General features: G+C 40.5%; 1 protein-coding gene across 6 annotated transcripts in view; it reads right to left on the bottom strand.

The window, feature by feature from the left end:
• The window catches only part of CBLB (Cbl proto-oncogene B), a 194,871-nt gene extending 181,932 nt beyond the window's left edge, over window positions 1–12,939 (bottom strand). For 2 of the 6 annotated variants that reach the window (XM_070582861.1, XM_070582862.1), the window contains exons 1-2: window positions 11,564–12,939; window positions 10,047–10,228 (exon numbers count right to left, since the gene is read on the bottom strand). In XM_070582861.1, coding sequence (XP_070438962.1) covers window positions 10,047–10,228; window positions 11,564–12,167 — 786 coding nt within the window. In that variant the 5' untranslated portion in view covers window positions 12,168–12,939. Of the gene's footprint in view, window positions 1–10,046; window positions 10,229–10,907; window positions 11,221–11,252; window positions 11,538–11,563 lie in introns of those variants that run through there. The other 4 variants (XM_070582866.1, XM_070582864.1, XM_070582865.1 and 1 more) reach the window with 4 other exon arrangements.
• Between the last annotated feature and the right edge of the window lie 10,677 nt (window positions 12,940–23,616).

Raw genomic sequence — 23,616 nt, 5'->3', positions numbered from 1 at the left:
ACAGGAGGGAATAAATCACAGGCCTGTCCTCTAGTTGTTTTCCGGTGAAAAAGACGGGTGGCTTAACAAAGAATCACAGGGGACTTAAAGGAAGAGAGCACAAAGTGCTGGGGGCAGCAGCGGCTCACTCACAGCTTGACACGGGAGTGTCCTAAGTCTGCAAAAGGAATATTCCAGGCAGAGGAGTTGAGAGGCACCTGAGAGCAGGGTGTGTTAAGAGAGGAGTCAGTGCGGTCATTCTATAAGTTGGGGGCACAGGAAGCCAGCAGGGGAGTGGTCCAAGCAGGTCTGAAACAGGTGACAGTCAGTTCATCAAGACCCTTCTAGGCCACACAATTGTCTACACCGGCACGTGGGAAACTGCAACATACAATGCCGAACTACAATATGCCGCTGAGTGTGCAGTCCATCAGTTGGATTAGTATCAAACTCTGATTTATGATGGCTCCTGCTGAAAATGAATAACCCTACACCAGGACTTTGACTTCTAAGCAGGTCAAATTCAATTCTATTCAATAAATATTTATTGAGTACCTGCTAGGTGCAAGGAGCAGCGAAAGCCAGGGAAAGAAAAATTGCTTTTCTAAAAGCAGCATATTAAGAAGAAAAACCAAGCTCATCATAAGGTTCAAGTTCAGATTCAAACACCTAGATCTCTTCTAGAAATATCTAAGTCTCTCCCTGAATGAAAGTACGTCCCAACAGAGAAGAGATTTCGAAAAAGAACAAGTCCACAGTCACGTTATACAAACAAGAACTTTTTAGGGCACCAACTGATGCATAAAAGGGCTGGTTCATTAGCAATGGTGCTTTTTGCTTCTGAACTAAAAGGCAAAACATTTAGTACTGGAATTAGGCTAAATATTCCATTATAGTCATTGACTGAAAGGATTTTACAGCTAAAGAAGACCTTGCAGATCACCAAGACCAACTCTCTCCTTTTGACATGACAACAGTGACAACACAGAAATGGAACCTAGCTGACTTTACTGCCCGATGTCTGGACTTCAAAGCCAGGCCCTCCTTCCATAACAGTAGACAACTGCCTGTTGTATTTGCTGAAACACAGTTAAGACTTTTAAGCAGACCTTTGTGTATATGTCCGCATGTTTCATATACATAAAAATATGTCTAACCTATACATACTACATATGTATTTCAATAAACACATGAATATATATCCACATACATAAAATATATATTCAACCATATCAAAGCAAAGGCATAAATATAAACATAGGATTTACCAGTACTATAAAACTTTTCAAAGCCATTAATTATTCTTGGAACACTTTCGCATTTAAAGAGTTTCCTGACTGTGCCTTAATTAAAATTTCTAGCCAAAAGGTAGCAAAGAAGTATTAGGTCAGCTAACATATTTCTCGCACACAAGGTTCAAACTAGCCCCTGAAACATACGGCAGAAATTCTACTGAAGCAAGTGGAAACGTCAACAGCCGACTTTCATTATAAAGCATACCTCACTTCATCGAGCCTTCAGTTACATTAAATCAAGTAATGTACCCAAGAGGTGAACTAGCCCATTTTTCAAAAACAGTATGGAAAGCCTGAAAGATCCTTTGTCTGTGCTCCTCACATAAATGTTAGAAGAGGCTCCTTATTGCAATTATATAAAGTATATCATGATAAAAAGCATCTATGAGCTCTTCGGGTTCTCCATTTTAATTCAGCAATCATCACTAAGTATATAGAAATATAAAAATGAATACAGTATAACATGTAAAAAAGTATAAAAATAATACAAAACTCTTTCTACATAGAATATTAATGGGGCAAAACAAGGTTAGCATATAAAATTGGTTATGAGCCTAGTATATTAATCATAGTGGGATTTAGGAGGAACTATCGATTCCTTTATGGTTTTTGATGAAGGTCTCTATAGAAGACTGGCATATGAAAATATCAATTGTGTATTCATTTGTTCACTATCTTTCTTCAAAATGAGAATGGAACTTCCTTCAGGGTGGAGCACATATCTATCTCACTGGTCTATCTCCATCACCTAACATAGAATCTTGCATATAATTTGTTGTTAGTGCTTTCAAGTCCAATTCCTAGCAACCCTGTGGACAGCAGAGCAGAACCATGCCCAGTCTTTTTGCGCCATCCTCTCCCCTTCCAGCGCTGCCCCTGCTATTCACAGGGTTTTCATGGCAAATTTTTTCGGAAGTGGATGGTGAGGTCCTTTTTCCTAGTCTGTCTCAGTCTGGAAGCTCTGCTGAAACTTGTCGACCATGCATGACCCTGCTGGTACTTCAAATCCCAGTGGCAGAGCTTTCAGCATCACAGCAACACGTCACTGCCACAGTATGACAACCGACAGATGGTGGTGTGGTTTCCTGACCAGGAAACGAACCCAGGCCTCAGCAGAGCCCAATCTTAACCACTAGACCATCCCTGGGTGACTGCCTTGCATATAGCAGATGCACAATAAATATTTAATGTGAGCAAGGAGGAATAAAAAGAGGAAGGGAACTAAGGAAGAACCTCTCAGAAGACGTAAGGTAATATTACAAATAGGTTATCCATACCTATATTCAACAAACCTAACTAAACATGAGTACAAAGTCTGGAGAAGACTTGATCTTACCAAGAATAAGGGGTAAAGATCCTTTTCATTTACTTCTCATGGAAAGAGGAAGAATCATATTATTTCCTAGAGCAGCGTGCTGGAATCTTCACACTATGAACAAGATTCTATCACCTTAGAATCAATCAAGCCCAGGACCTGGTCCTGACATTTGCTGGCCTTACAACCTCGGGCTAGTCTCTTCTTCTGGCAACCTCTTAGGATGCGACAGTTCCTACAGGAAGGATGTGAAGGGCTCTGCACGGTACCTGGCACATAGTTGGCACTCCCTACTTTTTAGTATTTCTTCTCCTTCCATATTTTGTGCTATATCACAACGTGGCAAGATCCCCACAGGTTTTGCAAAGGCGTGAGAATTAGACCAAGAGCGCTGACCACTTGGTTGGGGATCATTAAGAATTCTTTTAGTTCCTAAACTTCTTCATACTACCTGCAACCCTTAAAAAGTTTCCTGCTTCATGCAGGAAGGCAGTAAATGAGGCTAATAAGCCCAGGTCAGCACTCCCAGTGAGGCAGCAGTACAGCAGCACTCAGCTCATGTGGAGTCTTTTAACCGGCAGAACATTTAGTTTGATAACTATTTTTGTTATTGGTCTTAGAAGATAGCGCAAGTGAGCTTAACAATTATTTAAATATTACTATGTAACAGAGCTAAAAATTTAGCTGGATATTTTCAAAATGCTTCTTTCATTATTAGGAAAAAATCAGCAACTTACAAATACATTTTAAAAAACAAAGCCTTAAATATACGCCCAAGCAGAGTAGATAAAAATAGCAATGTGGTAGGGGGCTGGCCCAGTGGTGTAGTGGTTAAGTTCACATGCTCTGCTTCTGCGGCCCAGCGTTTTGCGGCTTCAGATCCCAGGCACAGACACAGCACAGCTCATCAAGCCATGTTGTGGTGGCATCCCACATAAAATAGAGGAAAACTGGCACAGATGTTAGCTCAGCGACAATCTTCCTCAAGCAAAAAGAGAAAGACCGGCAACAGATGTTAGCTGAGGGCCAATCTTCCTCACACACACTCAAAAAAAAACAGCATTGTGGCATCATTTAAGTTACAGCATGTTTTTAAGGTGATAATACAAGGGATGAGAACTGATTTCCATTTCAGTTTTTTACTTATTTACCCTCTTAATTGCTGGAAAACTAGTTAAAATACATATTGTTTACTCTATAATATACAATTTTAAAACACGGTTTAAACACTACAAATGTTATGCCTTAAATCACTTCCTGACAACCCAACATAAAATTTATAAATTTCCAGGCCAGAGCCGGTGGCCTAGTGGTTAAGTTATGTGTGCTCTGCTTTGGTGGCCCAAGTTCAGATCCCAGGCACGGAGCTACACTGCTCTGTTAGTGGCCACGCTGTGCTGGCAGCCCACATACTGAAAAATAGAGGAAGAGTGGCACAGATGTTTGCTCAGGGTGAAAATTCCTCAGCAAAAAAGTAAAAATAAAAATTTACAAATTCCTTCAAAACCTGTTGGTGTATTTCCTTACTCCCCTCTTGTCTAAGTGGAAGTCACAGTCATCTACCAAGGTTTACTCTTCCAGCTGTTTCTCGCCTTCACCTCCCACACTGTAATCCAGGAGGCCCCTTTATCAGTACTTCCTCCCTCACACCTGAAATCACTCCCTCCCTGCATGCCTTCCCCTCCCCCCATGAAACTCTCCACAGCACCCACAAACACACACAAAGTTGTGCTCTGCTCAAACCCTCAAACTATCAGAACTTTCTTCCTTTTCACTAGTTGTCGCAGTTCTAGAACAATTTTAAATAATCCACACGCCCTTTTTCATCTAGCCCTATCACATCAGCAAAACTACTCTGAAAGATCAAGAATGGTCTCTTCAATGACTTCTTAAATTTTCATCCTGTTCGGTTTTCTTCACTTGAACTTGAACTTGGTCTTCTCAGAATTTGAAACTCTCTCCTTACTGAAGCTGTCTCTACCCAGGAAATCAGTATGCTCTAATTCTTTTCCTACCTCTCTCATCACTGTTCTTTGCAGGATTCTCTTTCCTTCATTGCCATATAATTATAGACACAACCCCACACACAGCCAACAGTTCCAATCTCTGACTTCGTCTCTGACTCTCACCTTCTCCTCTGCCTTGCAAATCTCTTGCGGTTCTATGGCTTGAAATGCTACCTTTACTGGCATATCTACCAATCACATGTCTCTACTTTCAACTTCTCTCTTGAACTGTACATTCATTTTTCTAACTTCAAAATGGATTTCATTCTGACATGTCAAACTCAACATGGCCAAAAACAAACTTCTTATGCACCAACTCCCATGCTTCCTCTTTTGTTTCCTATGTTCTTTACCTCATTAAGGGCATCACTGCCTTCAGAGTCAACGAGGCTGAAAACCTCAAGAGTCACTTTCACTTCACTTCTCTTTCATCCTCTCTCTGAAGGGTCACAAGGACCTGCAGATTTTACTTCCAAAATGCCTCCCACATTGGAACCAACACTGGCTATGCCCATTGTCCATTCTCCAGCTCGACCCTTCATTATTTCTTGCCCGGCCTATTTTAATTCCTTTTGATCATTCTTCCTACTTTTAAGTGTCTCTTCTTACTCCGTCCTCTGTAGAATCAAGAGAGTAACCTATCACAGCAAGGCCTTCACTTTTCCCCATTCTGCTCAAAGTTGTTCACAGTTCTCTGTCTACCAAATAAAGAAAGTCCAAGTTCCTTGACGGAACGGTCAAAGCCTCTTCATCTTTCTCTAACTTTCCTTCTCTGGCTCAACATCTCCCTTTACCCATCATTCCTTCAGCCTGACATGTCCTCCACCTCGCTGGAATCCAAAACATCCTCTAAAAAATAGCTGGATGGTACCGCCACCATGCTGCATCCTACACCAACTTTTCATCCCTAGCCAGCAACATTCACCTCCACCACGTGCTATGTCACAGCACTTTATCAATATCATTTTACAGCACTTACTACATCCTACAGGATGGCATGGCTATTTATAAGTCTCCACCTTTCCATCATTGAGATATGATAAAGGAATGATGAAATCAACAGATAGCATATAAAGCAACTTTGAAAGAAAGGAAAATTTTGATTCAAAATCTGGATGGTTAAAATTTTGAGTTAAAAGATTACTAACTGATGAAGGCTTCTGTTAAGTGTAGGCCCTACATCACAAGGATAAACCAAGGTAGCTCTTGGAAGGATTGCTTTAAGTCTTTTCTTTTCATCAAAAGCTTTTCCTCGAAGTGGCAAGTAGCCAACTTTGGCATCACTTCATTTACCTAAGCACAAACTCAAAATCTAACTCAGCGCGAAACACAACTGCCCAGACACTTACTGTGTTACCGTCTACCCAGTCTACCAGCGTCCTCTGATTCTGCTAACACAAGACAACTCCACTGAGAAAAAGGAAAGAGGGGAAGAAGAATTCAAATAAGTGCTATTCCCTGCTCCAAAGGCCCGAGAAGGTGACATTCTCAAAACCAAGAGACAGAAACAAGAGGCCTCAAAACTTCATTTTACTCTGCAAGCAACATTTTTCCAAGGTGTGAGGAATTGTTCTTAGAAAAGAATCCTTACTCTTATTGTTTAAACAGCTAATCCAAGCATCTCTGATTGACAAACTTTAAAGTACATTATGATTGCAGGGAAATTATAAAGATAGAGGACAAATTATATTCCAAGCTTGACAAATGTACTAAATGTACTGAGAGTAAAGGACAGGAAAAGCTGTTTGGCATCATCACTTTTTTAATGCTTTTAAAACTCTTGCAGTAATGTAATTTCAGATAAATGACAAGGACAGCAAGACAAAAACGTAGGCAGGTACTCAACTTGCTTTGCTCTTTGGCATCAATTAATTATTTTTTAATTTCCTGAATATCCATGTGTGCTCAGTACATTTAGTCTCTATTAGATAGAAAATTGTTTCTTCCATTTTCCATCACCTGGCTAAGATGTCTGTGAAAATCACGCTCAAGAACCTCACATTAATAAATGATCATTCCTACCATACTGATTAGCAATCATTTCCTTAGCCTCACTGCAGCATTTCCAACAAGAGTACAATAATGCTGTTCCTAAAGGCAGTGGCCAGCGGAATCCAGACAGACAACTGTCTGAACTCTGGCCAGCAAAACAAGGTGGATGTTCTCTACTTTGCTCCCACTGTACTTTGCATGGGTCTGTATTACAGCCCTGTCCATACTACATGGCAATTATCCTTTTCTGTGCCTGGCTCTCATCCTGGTCTTGGGTTCCTGGAAGGATCAAGGGCGGAGTGATATCTTCTCTAGCACTGCATCCCCAGTAATCGTAGGAGCGTAGCAGGCCCTCCACAAATGTTTATGGAATGTTTAAGAAAGTCCATCTCTATAATAGGTTTGGAACAGACTCCACATTTTGGCTGTATCTGAACCTAGATGTGTAGTCACGAGTCACAGTTCTGTCACTCTATCACACAGCATCCACTGACTTGAAGAACTGAGGGTCAGCTATTGACTTACACGACACAGAGAGCTAAGGCCAGAGAGTATGTCTAAATGGGATGCTGTGGGGCAGGCTACCATTCTTTTTCTCAGTAAAGGTACCATGCTAACTCTGTGGCCCTGATGTTTTGTTACAAAACTCTTTGTCTTACAATGGACACAACTGAGCGATCACTCCCGCCTATCCAGTGATGCTGTATAGGAAGCCTGCCCTCTGAAAACATAACAGTTGGCTGAAATTGAAATCTCAGTTGACCATTTTTAAATTCTGGAGGCCAGGGAATGATGAAACTACACACTTACTAGATATTTCCCCTACAGTCGAAGACTGCTTCAGACCCCCTGTAAAATAAGTTATTTTACTGTGCAAGTGGCTGAGAAACACTGAACTTGAAGCTTGTTTTCATATTTATACTTCTAAGATCTGCTCTCGTTGACGAGGCTTCATAAAGAAAATATGCTAACTAAACACTTAACCCTACCTTTTACATAATTACTAGTTAGACTTGAAAGTTACTATTTTCTGTTATTCACAAGCTAAGCTCATGCTCTTGCTATTATTCTACAAAACAGTTAGGTAATGTGTCAAGGGATTAACTTTTGGACTAATAATAAAGTTCCTGATGTAATTACCAGGACAATGTGGATATTATGAACCGCTTCCTTCACCACTGACAGAGAAGAAAAGATAAACACGTGTGGGGGATGCTTCTGCATTACACAAATAAAATACACTTCTAATTAGCAATTATCAATGCCTTTTCATTACTGTGCGAGAGAGTAGCAATAAACATGCTGACCTCTTTCACAATGATTTATGTGATTTCTCTCCACAAGGCCCATGAATGCATTCATAAATGAAGACAACAATTTTCACCCTTGACAAATAATGAAGACAAATAGGGGAGGCCATACAATGCACCTCTGCCAACACCTGCACCCGCATCCCACTAAGTAGAGACTGTAGATAATAGATTTCCTTATGAGTCAAGCTTCTCAATTGGAGAGGCTAAACCCAAACCCACAGAAGAGTTAATAAAATAAACAACGGCAGAAGCTTAACTATCAAATAACCATCTATTTTACCATAACTCATGGTGAAATAATTAAAAGCGGATAAAACTTACATTAACAATCAGCTACAGACAAACTTATGCACACATTTTTTAATGTTTCAAAAATAATGACTTCATGTCAACTATAGCTCACCACTTCCTTCTATAAATCCTTCTCACTTGATGTTCTAACACTCACTCACAAACGTACCAATTTTGACCACTCAAAGAGGGCGGGGAGGGAGCAGCAGCTCCCTGAGAGAATCTGACCCACTTCTTGCCCACTCATATAACAGATAAGTTAGAAAAACCTCGAATTCTCTCTCTTATGCCCAACTAACGATTTAGGCGATGAGAGCGACCTTCAATTGCATGCTCTTTAAAAAGGCAAAGACAGCTAGTATTGTGTCTGCCAAATACATGCACTTTTTCCAACTGCATTCTCTTCATTCTTAAGTATCCATCCAATGCTACCATCAAACCCTGACCTCAAGCAGCAAGTTGCAATGTTCTGACACTATGACATCATTCTGTCTGGAGCACTTTTAATATCACAATTTGAATAAATTGGCAGAAGCTTAAATAGGTCACGCTGAAGCCCAAAACTAAGGATATTTATCTGGCAAAAATATTCTGGCTCTGCATTTAGCGCCACGGGCCATAGAATGACAGGCCTATCAGTCATCTACCCATCTGTACTTTCCATAGGGGTAAATGAAAATAAAGTAAATCTTATCACCTTCCTGTATTGTTAATACCACTGCCAGTGGCTTTTTGCAGCAAAACATTTGCACACAGATACAAACTAAAGTAAAGGAGACAGCTACCATATGATTTCATGGAAGCTTCAGCACATCCCTACAAAGGAATGTTTCTTTAAACCTCCATTTCTGCAGTTATAAAAATATCAAGAGCTCTGCATTATAAATTTATAATTAGCCCCAAATATCTACGAAATAAAACAATAAGCTGTTACAAACATTTACCAACATATAGGTAAATATATTTTGCTTCAAAATATCTTGCTTCAAAAGCAAGAACTATTAATTTTGCACAGCAGCAGGCTACAGCTTAATCATATTTATTACATAATCCTACTTAGTAGGATAGGACATTGACAGTCACAGTTCTCTCATAGACCCCTGTGAAGTATTCTGGTTGCCCAGACTTCTCTGGGTACTGATATCCAGCTTCATTTCTTCTTGTGAAATTGTAAATCATCTGAAAGCAACATGCAGAAACCACACCACAGAGGTTTCTGATACTCTCAGCCCCACCACCTCCATCATAAATTTTCCTTTCACAATAAACAATGTGCAATCGAAAAGGTTTCCTGTTTCAAAATGGAATAGATGAAAGAAACTGTAACTCCTCCATTAACAGCAAAAAAAAAAAAAAAGTTTCTTAATGAAGATGAATTCTCAAAGATGAAAATGGAAACTCTCTTAAATACTGCTTCCTCACTTAAGGACTAATCTAGTTCTTTCCCCAGTAAATATTCTCAGCACCATACATTGTGGTTGTCATCAGCGGTTCACCAGAGCCTTTTCTTAAACTGTTTGTATTATTTTTTTATCTAACAGCAACACAACCTCACATAAAACAGAGCACACACATCCAAACTATAAGAGCAGCCAACAGTAACAACTTTGCATATCTGAGTCATATAGAGGAACTTTGAACCTTGAAGAGTTGGACAAAAGGGAAAAAAAACAAGTCTTTGCTCTGAATCCAACTTTTCAAAACTCACAGAGTGGATGTAAGAAAAATGGTCAATCCAAATCAAAAGACTGTTGCCATAACAATAATTATTATTAATTAATAGTATAAATAGAACTGGAGAAGCCATACCCAGGGTGAATAGGGCTATGCACAGGCACAGTAAGACAGAACCTACCACTTTGTCCATGAGTTTCCAAGTTTTCTCCACAGTCCTGCGATCTGCTGCTGCTTGCTTAGGAGGTCCAACTGCATCCTGAATAGCATCAATAATACCCAAAATTCGTCCCTTTCGGGGGTTTCCTCCTCGACCACCAGGGTTTCTGCCATTCATAGAATTTGCCATCTGGAATCTTAGTTCTTTGAAAGGCAGATTAAAGAAAAAGAAGTTAGTTGATCATGAAAATATTTACCCAATAGAAAACTGAACAGGTTAACTTATACCCACTACAACCTACTCCATCAGTGAGCACAAAAGCCAGGGTCCCAGATTCAACTTTTCAATGGTAAGTGAACTGCCCTCTCAACCTTTACACACAACAAACAGGTTTAGCAGCAATGACTGGAGATTTGCTTTTGGAACACTAAGAGTTAAAGACGCATCCTTCTCACATTTCACGTAGTGAAGGCTTGATTAATACCCAACTCCTAACAACAAAAAATCAACTTACAGAGGTTTCCTCCAACTAGATTAAGAACACAATGTTCTCTTCCTCACTGCCTTAACTCCAATTCAAAATACTAGAAGTGAAGCCTCTACAAAACAGATTGGGAGCCTCACTCAAACAGCGCACTTTCACTGTTAGATTTCGCCAAGTTATGTAAACGTACAGATTATTCTACACGAGCATAAGGGTCACGTCTGTTGTCAACAAAAGCTTAGGACTTGGATTTTCCCCGCTAAAACCACCGAGTGCAGCCCCATGAACATGGACCCACGAAGACACAGTTCTTTAAACCAACGCGATGAGGAGTTATCCCCAAGTTAAGAGTCAAACAAACCAACAAACAACCCATTTCAAAAGAGTGAGAAACTGACAAGAGTGAGCGGCTCAGAAAGGAGGAGAGAGTTCGCTTCTTTTGCTCCTCGCCTGTCGTCTCACCCTAGAGGGCGGGGGGTCCAAAGCTTTGTTTCGGGACGTCTGTGTCCCCTCCCCGCTCATGCCCCTCCCCTGCCCCTCTCGGACCCCAGCTGGGAGAGGAGGCTGGACCGAGAAAGGACGAAGGAGCCCCTGGCGCCGCCGGCGCCCGCAGCCCGTCCGTGCCGGGCGCTGCGCTCTGGGCGCCCGGTGGGCGCACCACCCGGGCCGTCTGCAGCCCAGGCCGCCCGGCTCCCGGACTCCCCTTCCTCCCGCGGCCCGGCCCGGTTCCGCTCTTTAAATACCCCTCTTCAGCGGTGACGGCGGCGGCAGCAGCAGCTGGAAGCCGGGGCTGTCCCCTCTCCCTCCGTGGCCCGCGCCTGGATGCCCCGGCGCCCCTGGCCGGAAAGACGCGTCGAGCCCCGCGGCGCCCCCTGCCCGCCTGGCCCGCCGGGGCCGCGGCCGTCCGGAGACACGCGTGTGCGCGGCCCCGACCCCACGCGCGAGCCCAGGGTGCGTGGGAGCCCGGGCAGCGAGTGTGCAGCCGCCGTGAAGCGCGCTCCCCAGGAAGGAGCGCCCGGGAGCACGGCCACCGAGACGCGGACGCAACAATTACCGTCAAGACCAATCCACGCCCGCGCTCCCCGCCTGCCCGCCCGACTCGGGGAGGCCGCGGGACGCCGCAGCGGCACTGGCTGGAGGAGGAGACCACTCGCTGGACACCCCACCCCTGGAGGATACACAGAGACGGGGACGGGGCGGGGCAGGGGGCGGGGCCGCGCGAGGCCGAGCCAATCCCGCTCGCCCTTGCGCTGCCCGACAGCTGGCGGCACCAATGGGCGGGAGGCGCCCGTCCTCCTCGCACGGCCGCCCCGTCCACGTCTGCCACAGTACACAATGGCCCCAAAGGAAGGCCCGCTCGCCGCACCTCCCAAATGGAAAGGGCCTCGGGGGGGAATAGGGGGGCTCGACTCACCGAGAACGAAAGTGGGAGAGAGAAAGGAAATGGAAGAGAGGATGCAAGGACTAGGGAGGTGACCAATAGGAGTGGGCGGGTGGGCGTGTACGGTGGGAGCGGGAGCCGAAGCCGACTGGGGCCAAGAGGCGGGACTTCCTGCCTCGCTCACCTTCCTCGTCTTTTGTTTCATAGCAACAGAGTAGTGAGTGGCTGAGGGTGTTACTTCTCTGCTCTGGGCGGGTCCGAGGCTGAGGAATTTCATCTCCCTAGGGCTGCCAAACTCTTCTGCCCAGGACAGCAGCCAAACAGGTCTACTGCGTTGCCGCTGCTTGGCTATCCAAAAAGAGCAACAGTCACCACGCTTCTAAGATGAAGCATGAGCCTCACGTAGAGTAGAGTAGGGTTAACACCTGAGTGCCAACCAAAACTTCCTGAATTCTGAGTGTTTCCCTTTTACTGTTAGTTCTAGAGGGATTGCAGATCAAACATTAGGCTGATGAAAAAGCAAATAGTTGACAACGCTGGCCAAATAGTCTCTACTCATCATGTCAGGGCAGTGAAAGAACCAGACCTTGGGAGTTTATAAAATATGCATTGCACGTTATTAATTACTACAAGTTTCTGCAAAAATGACTGAAGAGGAAACAGCTTTCGTATTTTGTCTGAGTCACATTGACTCTACATAGATTTCTCTCCGTCTTAAAAACATCCTTATTCTATCTGCCATTCTCTCCCAGCATTTTTAATCTCTCGTAATCTCTCTGTGGCTCCATCCATATACCCTTAGAAAGGCCCACATCTGGCAAGTCTTAAAAGGAAAAAGCTACTGTGCTGGGACCCTTCTTTCAACAAGATCATAAATTAAACAAATGTCTTCTATTTCTTTCTATGTAACTTCAACCCTACCACAGGTGCTACTAACAATGGCTCTGGATTGTCCTGCTTTGGAATTTTCTTTCCACTACAGCTGATAGTATTGAATACACTTTACACCTTGGGCTTCTCAGATGATGTGATATTTTTGTGCCTTAAAAAAAAAATTCTATTCTTTCTCTAACCAATTAACCTGATAAAATGTTTCTCAATGGTTTTAACCACTTTCTAGGTAAGTAACCATCTTAGTACTGTGATTATTACTGTCAAGGATCCTGAGTTGTTATAGACATACTTTACAGCCCTAAATTCATATGGTTAAGATTTTCATTTGATTAAAACAGGCAAAACATGTTCTTTGCAACTAGTCAGATAAAATGTGGTTCAGGAAGTAATTTTGTTTCTTTGCCATTATTTCTCTGCCAATAATTAAAGAGTAGTTCCTTGTTTTCACATTGTGTTTATCTACAAAAGTGCTGGCCTCTCGGTATCTCCTCCACCCATGCATATCTCCTTTACTCATAGTAACAGTAGCTACATTTACTAAGAGACTGCAAAAGGGAAAATCTTATTGGGTCACCTTTTAAATGAATCCAAAGAGAATATAAACTGTGTATAGAAGGTTTTTCAGCATGTAGGAAAACAGTGGCTTAAGGGAACATTCTAACTAAGTATATTATTCCTAATCATATCTGCATAAATGTAGAATAAGCAAAATATGTGTTCTAGCATGTGGCACTCCTTTTATATTAGTTTTGCAACTGAAAGAGATGACAATGAGAAAATGGCACTGCCTATGGTATCAAGCATATTATGTTGATACAAATTATAAGTTTTGTGGGATATGGTTAGACATATATGTAGATATACACACATAATACACATTTACATACACGTATAATATCAAGAAATGACAGCTTCATTCTCAACGAGCTATTTTATCAAAGCCATCTAGAGTCCAAGTTAGGTTCTGGTGTAGCCGGGTTTCCATTTAAGCCCAAACTAGGGACTCCGGGTTATATCTGATGAATTGATGGGGGGCGGGGGGTGGGGGGGGGAGGTAGCCCTCCCTGCAAACTATAACCATGAGGTGATGAACATGGGAGAATAAAGACCTGTTGGGATAAAACTTCGTATCCCAGGTGCCTCTAATGGAGACACAAGAGAGTAAAGAAAAGACTGCATACTGAGGGGCTATAAAGGAGCACAAAGAAATGTTTTCATAGAAGACTTTGTGATACTCAGACCACAAGCAGTAGTGTTTCAAAGTGACAGAATTAGCTAGAGAAATATTCTCCTCATTTCTACATAGACCAAGTCTATCTCCAACATGGTGCAGTTTAACATGAACACAGCATCCTTTGGCAGCATGGTGATTTGTAACCTAGAGAGAACCTGGTACAGCATCTTTACAGGCGAGGACCGTTCTCCTGGAAGATCCTGACAGGCAGAATGGTGAGACTCCTACCCAAGAATCTTGCAAACACCGTAGCAACCAGTAGGGGAATAATATGAACAAACTGATCATAAGCACACGTGAGACCCTTCCCCCAGCACTCCCAGAAAAGACTGGGAGACTTCCCGGCATGCACTGAGAGATTTTGTAATGGCAGCAATGAACCCTTGTAATCTGAGCGTTAATATTTGATGTTAATAGTTATATCATAGATTGGTTCCATCTTGGAAAATGCAGATTATAGTCCTGTCTTTGAACACAGGAAAAAGATTTTTTAAAGAAAAGACAACTATTTGGGGCAAATGTTTAAACTTTTCTCATTCAGTTCAATTTTTCTTCTTTTCTTTTTTCTGCTTTCTCCAAAATCAAAGGTGATCCATGTGGTACTGGACATGAGTTGATTAAATAAGAAAACACTCCCATAATTTATTTGACCCTTAATAGCTACTCAAAAAAATATTTGTTGAATGATGCATTGGCTGTTTAAGGGTATTGCCTAGGAAGTGTAAAGCTGTCCCTGTTTCTGTGCTGTGGGGAATCCATTTTATTCACAATTCCAAGCAAGATGTCACTTTTCCTACAAGGTGGATTTACAGTACCCCTCCTAACACAGAAACAAGGAATGACACAACACAAGCAACTGATCTTCTGGAGAAAACGTGGATACAAATTCACAGGCTAGAGAGAAATAAGAGCAGTATTATTACTTAGTCATATTTGGGTTTAACAAGTTATTCCATGTTAAGAGGAATAGGTTTCCATCTGTCCTCACCAACACATGCAAATAGGGGGCGGTGACGGATGATGATCTATGGATTCATCAGATATAATCAGACTCTGAGTACTAGTTTGGGCTCAACTGGAATTCTTGCTTAACAATAACAGTGACAACAAAAATACCGAGGACTTAAGATAGAACCTTACTTCTCTCATACGTAGGAAAAGTCTGAAAGTAGGAATTACAGGTAGGAATGGTGACCCCTCAACTTTATCAAGGACCCGAAATTCTGTCTTTTTTCTGTATCATCCCAGCACCTGGCTTCCCACCCTCAGAGTCACCTTATGTTACAAGATGGCTGTTAGTGCTCCAGCCATCACTGCTGATTTTCAGGCTACAAACTAAGAGGAGAAGTGGAAAGTTATATCGAACTTCTAGCTGAATCAATTCCCTTTCAGCAATTTTCGAAGAACTCCCATAAATATTTCTCTTTAATAGTTCAAAGCCAAAACTCAGTCCCATAGCCAAACTTAGCTGCAAAAATGTCTGGAAGGCAATGTGCTTTTTATTATAGGAAGCAATATCACTAGCTAAAAGCTCGAGTTTTCTTTCTAAAGAGTAAGGAGTGAGTAGATATTTGTCAAGAAACCGGCAAATACTACCACAAAGGTCTTGTTCTGAGAATTAAAACTTATGATTAATCAGTTCTTGAAGCAAAAACTAGAGATTCCAATGCAGATGGTATGAGATAATGAAAATTTGGGATACCCAGATTAAACCCAGGACATATTATATGTTCTATATTATATATATATTAAATCCCGAACATATATATATATTCTATATTATATATGTGTGTATATATATGTTTATGTGTTCTGTGTTTACTGTCTGCAATTGGTTGAATCTGCACATGTGGAACCTGTGGATACAGAGGGCCAACTAAGGGATGTGAGCATCTGCAGATTTTGCTATCCGCGGAGAGTCCTGCAACAAATACCCCACGGATACCAAGGGCCGACTGTATATATAGCATATGTAAATTTTATGCATGTTATGTGTAAACATATATAAAATATATATACGTTACAATGTTACTTTATTAGAAAAACTGGTGTCTGCTTTTACTGGACACAAATATTCTTAAAGTTTATTATGTAGAAATTTATATAGCAAATTACATACAATTCTCACTACAGCATGTGGACTCAATAATCCTGAAGAATTGAGTATCACAAGGTTCGGAATGGGCAAAATTAAGTAAGCAATTTCCTTAATACCTTTCCTCCTAAAATTTATATCATATTAAAGCGATATATCCAAAAAAAATAACATCTTCAAAATTCCTTCCTTGAGAGTTTCTTTCCCAGTGTATTCCCAGATTAGTTCTTTTCCAGACAATGATTTATTTGGCAGTTGTTCTTTTTAGTACAAAGAATTTATATTGAAGTGTTAAGTACAGGTACTTCAAAACTTGGAATAAACCTACCACTTTGTCTCAGTTTTGTATTCCTTCATACTCTCATTGTACTCTTCATTCTTCATTGCATTCACATTTCACAGAACATTTTCCATGTTCCCCTAACATGCTTTGATTCAGAAAAATATGGATAATTTTCTTTTCCCTCAGGAGTTTGTGTGAAAAATGTAAAATTTGATGGAATTTGTCACAATAATTTCTCTTCAGTCCCTATGCGTTTTGATTTATACCACATGAATACAATATTGATTTTTTATTTTCATCTTTCAATTAAAATAAAAATTCAGAATTTCAAGGCTGAAGGGGATCTTGGTACTGATCACATCACTCAGTTTGGCAGATCTGGAAATTGGCAAATTTATCCGGGGTAATTGGATCCTGAAAAATATAGATGATAAATCCAAATTCACAGGAGATTAATGTATAGCTTAAAAACTATGTAATTGTGTGCATAATATAACTGCTAATCAGACCAATATTAATATAAACCAGTTATATGTTCATTTTTCTACCCAAAAAGCCAAATTAAGACTAGAAAGTTCCAAAATGAATGTATAACTCAGGAGCACATTACCTACAGGAGTAACTAGTAATGTCAGTAGAGATCTAAGATATTCTGAGCTGCAGAAAGTGTTCTCTGTTGCTTTACCCATGCTCTTCATTCTCTGTACAGACATTATCCTTTTCTAAGTTAAATCTCTTGATTGTTTCAGAGCACACCCTTTCTTAGGTGTTCATCTTTATCAGTTCTGACTCCTAACTGCTCATTCACTCATTTATTCAAAAAACCGTGTTTGAGCATCCAGTGTATGCCAGGTATATGCTAGACCCTGGGGAATGCAAAGATGGTTAAGCACCAGTCAGTTTCCAAAGAAAAAGCAGGCGTACAAGGAGATCATTATAAACTCAAATGGTAAAAACAATAATTTTTGTAGGCGAAGGTCGTTATGAGAAAGTGAGGAAAGGCATCTAACTCATCTTGGAAAAAGTGATTACAAAGCTGAGACATATAAGATAAATAGTGTCAACGGTTAAGCACAAAAGTGTCATTTTAGTCAGAGTAGATCTCATGAGCAAGGGCATAAAAGAAAGAAAACATCTGTGGACACAGGGAATAAGTGGGTCCATTTTGTGGGAAGCAGAGAAAGGTAAATAAAAGGCAAAAAGCAGCAAGTGATGCGTAAATTAAAATAAGGTCCCAGATGCCCAATTAAATAACTTGGATTTGAACCTTTTTTGGATGGGGACCCATTGAAGAGTTTTAAGCCAGGGAGAGTGCATTGGACTAGAAGAGCAAGAGAGGTGACACTGTGACCTTTGTATTTCAGGGTGTTCACCCTGGTGGTCAGATTGATAACAGATTGGAGAGAGATGAGAATGAAGGCAGGGTGGCCAGTGAGGGCAGGTGCCACAAGTGATGGTGAGAACCTAAAATGGGGCAGTGGAAGTGAAGGTAAAAAACAAGTGCCGTAGTGAGAAATTCTGAGAAAAGTAGTTTCCAATCCTCTCTGCCCTTTACAATTACAAATTTTCAGGCCCCACTCCAAGAGATTCTGCTTTGATTGATCTAGAAGATTTTTAAAGCTCCTCAGGTGATCCTAATTAGCAACTGAAGCTGAGAATCAGATTAGTTAATTTAGTAGTCACTGATAATTGTATGACTATGAAACATACAGAAAGTGGAGAGGTCAAGAATTATGGCCATTATTCTACCTCCGATGACTTGGTAAAGATATCCTCAACAACTAGCAGAGAGAATATCAAAGGACATTCTATTTAGGAGAAAGGGGGCATAAGTTTGGTTTTGAAAATAAAAGATTTAAGGCAGCTATGGAGTAAGCAGAAAGATATTTTAGTTGGATGATTGGATATATATGATCATAGGTTTGGAAACATTCACAAGTGAGTAATACCTGAGAGTTATAAAGTCCCGAAGGAATATTATATGGGATAAGAAGAGCATTGAGTTGAGAGTTGAACCCTGAGAACCAACATTCAGAGAAAAGCGGAGAAAAAAGAAATCACAAAAAGACAGAGGCTAGAATAGAATATCAGGGAAAAAACAAAACAAAACAAAACAGCTGAGTGTGGTATTCTGGAAACCAGGGTAGTACAGTATTTCCAAGAAGCAAACAACAGTTTCAAATGCAGGAGAGGGGTCCAATTAAAAAAAAAAAAAAGATTGCAAAATATGCTTTGGAGTTAACAATTGAGAGATGATTTGTGACATTAGTGGGAACAATGTCAAGTGAAGAATGAGTTGGAAAGAATGCGAGATGAGGAACTATAAAGCTTAGTCATTAAGAAATCTGTATAAGGATGGAGAAGAGAATTTAGACAGTATCTGTAAATAAACAGAATCAGGTGGGTCAGGGAAGGCAAATTTTTGGAATAAGAGAAATTTAAGCATGAGTGTATATTTTGAGAGACAAATTAGAAAGAAAGAGATAAAAGAGCATGTTATCCTATGAGCATGGAATAAAAGAGACCTCTGAGAATAAAAAGGGGACGCATGGAAATTACACATATAAATAAATTTCTAGAGGTAGTAAGAGGTTGAAGGCAATCACGCTTAATGCCTTCCAACTCTACTAGATGAAGTAACAGACCAAATTTTCTTCTCAAATTGGAGGAGACTTGAGAAGAGTGGTGGAGGCTTTGAGTTGAAGGAAAAGGACAAGTAAGAAAAAGAGTGAAAATCTTTTCTGAGGGCACAGGAGAGTTTGAAGACTATGAATTGGACAGTGATACCAACCTGGAAGAATTTGTAAATTTCTCTAGCAGGGTGCTGGGGAAGTAAGATTGTATCTTCAAAATAGCTTTGTGTTTCAATTGAGCAGACATTGCCGAAATACGAGAATAACAGCAATCAAGGCTTTTGGTGCGAGAGTATTTCAGATGACCAACCATGGTTCAAGATGGGTCAAGGAGGAAGAAATGGTCCATATGAAAGAAAAGAGGGTTATCTTTTTAACACAGAGTGTTAATGTGCCTCAGCCTGCCAGAAAAGCCATGTCATCATAATCTTACCCCCAAAAGAAATTATTTCGGGGCCAGCCTGGTGGTGCAGCGGTTAAGTGCACACGTTCCGCTTCGGCGGCCCAGGGTTCACCGGTTCAGATCCTGGGTGCGGACACGGCACAGCTTGGCAAGCCATGCTGTGGTAGGCGTCCCACGTATAAAGTAGAGGAAGATGGGCACCGATGTTAGCTCAGGGTCAGTCTTCCTCAGCAAAAAGAGGAGGATTGGCAGCAGATGTTAGCTCAGGGCTAATCTTCCTCAAAAAAAAAAAAAGAAAAGAAAAAACATTATGTCACTTCATCATATGTGTGTGCATGAACATGTGTAAAATTTTACATAGTTATGTATCTTATTTTATATCATTAAACATACTTTTATGTATAGTCTATGTATAGTTAGATATATTTAAATACTATATTTCTCTTAAAGCAAAATTTTCTTTCCAGTAACCAAATTGAAATAGAAAATAAAATACTTTCTTATATTAATAAAATATTGATTTAAAATGTTCGTGGTAATATGTTTTTTACAAAACAATGAAACATTCAAAAACAATACTACTATATTCACTTTACTATTTGTAAATGTATTGGTTGCCCCAGATTACAAAGGAAATTTAAAAATCCAAGAGAGTTATTTGCTTTTTATCCATTTGTATGTTCTACCACTAACTTTGTATGTGCCTTTCACACTAAGTGAAGCAGTAATCATCTAGAAAAGAAAGTGGCTTTATAAGATGGCATGCAGAAACATAGGACACAAAAGGACAGCTTTCTGGACTCCCACATGGCCAACTATGTGCCATAGTTGCCATTTAATTTCTTGATCTATGAGTAAAGGCTATGTATTCACTAGTGGCATTCATTTCCATTATTAAGTGGGTGCTGCATGTTGAAGAGTCAGAACGGATACTAATCAAGCCCCTGATCTCTCAAAGCATCATCTGAAAAAGTCAACAGTATTAAAGCCCATGACCAAGATTCTTGTTTCAACTGTCAACCTCTCTCAATGGACATTTTATCCGACTATGCCATTTGTCAACTAGATTTGTAATGTTTTCAGTGGGGGGTGAGGGGTGGATCTGGATGTGATCCCTACAGATCTACACACACACACACACACACACACACACACACGCACACACACATGCTTTATGTGGCCCATCTGACCAAGCCTGCTTTGCTTAACCAACCTCAAGTTTCTAGAACTCAGCTGTCTGTGCTCTTTAGTGTCAGGGCTTACCCACATTGTACACATTGTGTTCAGATGGTATTCAGGTTTTTCAGGCCAGCTCCTATTCTCTCTTTCTGCCCCCTTCTCTCTGTCTTTTCCCCCTCCCCCATCCCATCCAATTTCCTGGTTGAAAAATTATGACAAATTTTCTCACGTGGTAGGTATATGAGCTCAATCTGTTATCTTTTTCCAAATCATTACATTTATTCCACAATAAGAGGATGTCTTCACTTGGTAGCATTTTATGAAGTGTCAGGCTTGTGCGGGGTTGATGATTTTGGTTATGTGCACTCCACCCCCACTCCCACCACATCAAACACCTCCCCAGCGGGAAGTCACTTGGTCCACTTATATACATTCTTTTTTTTTCCCGTCACATCTTGTTTTGTTTCACTTGTCGACTAGAAGAAACCATCTATTTCCAACATTACAAGGGAAGATCAAGAAGGCCTCATGTTGCTATTTAATCTTTGGTATTAATGAAAAAACAGATGTACTTTTAAAATTTGATTTCATGACCAGTGAGCAAGGATGAGAGGCAGAGACCTCAGTCAGGAGCTAAGTGCAGATTATATTTTCTATAGTAATGAAAAGGAATCTTCACATGAATAATACTTACCTATGAAATATAGGTCAGAGCCTTTCTTACCAGGTACAGTTGCATCTAAATATGAATAAAAATGAATTTGAAAATAAAAAGCGACATTTGGAAGGCATCCTCTGGGAAGGGACTGAGGTGATGAACACAATTGATTTCCTAGTCTTCTTCCCTGGTGCCTGCTCTCTAAATGACCTCTTTTCAATTTCCATCTTACTCTCACAGGTCACCAGAAGATTGCTGAGAAGGCAATCAAAATTGTGAACATTGATTTTTTTTTAATATACATAAAAGGATAAATGAGGGGATTGTCTGAGTTGAATGTGAACAGCAGGAGAGAGAGACCTAACCATCGCCTGCTAAAGTTAGTCAGTTTCCTAAAGGAGCATTAGAAAAAAAGTTTATAAAAATTCTTGGGGAAAATAACCACTACAATTCTTCCCAGTTGCTAAATCTCTTGACAGGCTTTTTTTTTTTTTTTCCAGGTACAGATAAGTTTGCCAAAAGAGAAAGAAAGAAAGAGAGAGAGAGAAAGAAAAAGTAAAACCATTCACAACCTACAAGTCTTTCTTTTTCTTATATTCTTCCTTACTTGGTTTTCAAAGCACTGAGCAATTCTACTGTTGTGTCAACATATATAAAGAATAGCCAGACAGGCTTTGCTCAGGGTCAGGGGCAAGGTAATTCTTGCATGAAATTAGCTATTTCTTGGCAGAGCTAAAAATAACAAACTCTTTGAGATGCTACCATGGCTCATCCAGCTTTCAAGCAAGTTTCTTTTCTAAATTTCAATGTGGATAGCTTATCCTCTGCCTCTTAGCCATAATGCACCTGATGGAAGCATTTCCTCCTACCTGTGGATATTGATAGAGGATTGCCACATGTTATTTAGAGTCTAACGCGGGAAATAAATGTTAGTGTGGAACTGAGATTACATATGCACAGTTAAGCCATATTATTGGTAGAAAATGAACAGGACTATATTATGTACCTGGAGTTTCTCTCATACATACTGTAAATTGGCTGCTACTAGCTTATTTAATCAGTATTTGATATATATACATAATTACGATGCCTACTATAAAAATAAAAAAGAAATGAGTGTTTAACTTGGGCAAAAGAGGTAAGGGATGCCCCAGGGAGAAAGTAAGCTAGACTTTCAGGGAGGTTGAAAGAAGAAACTGAAGTTCGGAGATTGGGGTAAAGGTTGGGGAACGTAGGGTACACAGGAAGCAGAATAAATACTCGTCTTTGCGCCCAAGGGAAAAAACAGTATCCGCCCCCGTGCCAGAAAGCTCACACTGAAAATGACAAAATTCAACAGATAACAAAAACCAAACTATATGATGTTTGAAATGATATAATTGGGAGTATGTACTAATTCTGTAGTCAAAAAGGAATTCTAAAGTTTACTGAAGAGGGTAAAGATAAAATAAAATCAGTATTTGAGGGGCATTATTATTAGTATGGTGGACCATCTAAGAAAATACGGAAATGAGGAGATGAGCAGCGAGGGCTCTTGTTAGGAGGCTGTTGACCTGTTTGGGCTGGAGCAGTTTAGGGTCTGGTACGGTGTGGTAGCTCCGGCAGTGGGAAGAAATTAAAGGGATGAATGTTAGACATACTTTAAAGAAGAAGAAGGATCGTGACTTTGACTCTAATTGAATATGATTTTAGAAAGAAGCAAAAAGTAACATAATTGTCTCCACATATATGTATTTGATTAAAATAGAGAAGTCAAGAAGGGGAACAGACCTGGGGTTAGAATGAGCTCAATTTCGTACACCTGGGCTGAAGGCTATATTAGGTCATAAAGAGGTCTTTTTCATGGAGGTTCATTGTCTTCTTCTATATCATAATATCTAACAATATCTGGCTAAAAAATCCTCAGTTTGATAGATGGAGAAACATCTTAGGATACAGGAAATCTCGTCAATTCCAAATACGCAACCACACTCAGTGATATAATAGCCTTTGGGTAAGCACACTAAGAGGGGATTCCATTGGCACTGAGGCACTGCTGAATGTGGAGGAAAACTCTTCCCTACGCAGGGCCAAAATCTACATCCTCGGAGATACCTCAGTGACCTCGTGTCTACCACTTGGAACCATAGAGAAAAATGCAATCTTCTTTTTGGTTGCAAGCTCTTCAAAGTATATTAAGATGACAACAAATAGTCTCCTGAACCTTCCAGGTTTCTTAAACTGGTCCTTAAGTTATTTGGTTTCTATCCTTTCACCTTTTGATATTTCTTCTTTGGCCGTACTTGGATTTATTTGTCTCACTTAAAATGCAAGATTCACCTACGGTAAATGATGGACTTTGGGTGAT

The sequence above is a fragment of the Equus przewalskii genome, chromosome 18 (assembly GCF_037783145.1).
Source record: "Equus przewalskii isolate Varuska chromosome 18, EquPr2, whole genome shotgun sequence".
NCBI classification, from domain to species: Eukaryota; Metazoa; Chordata; class Mammalia; order Perissodactyla; family Equidae; genus Equus; species Equus przewalskii.
Note: the sequence above shows the minus strand (reverse complement) of the source record. Positions and strands in the feature narration are given on the sequence as shown.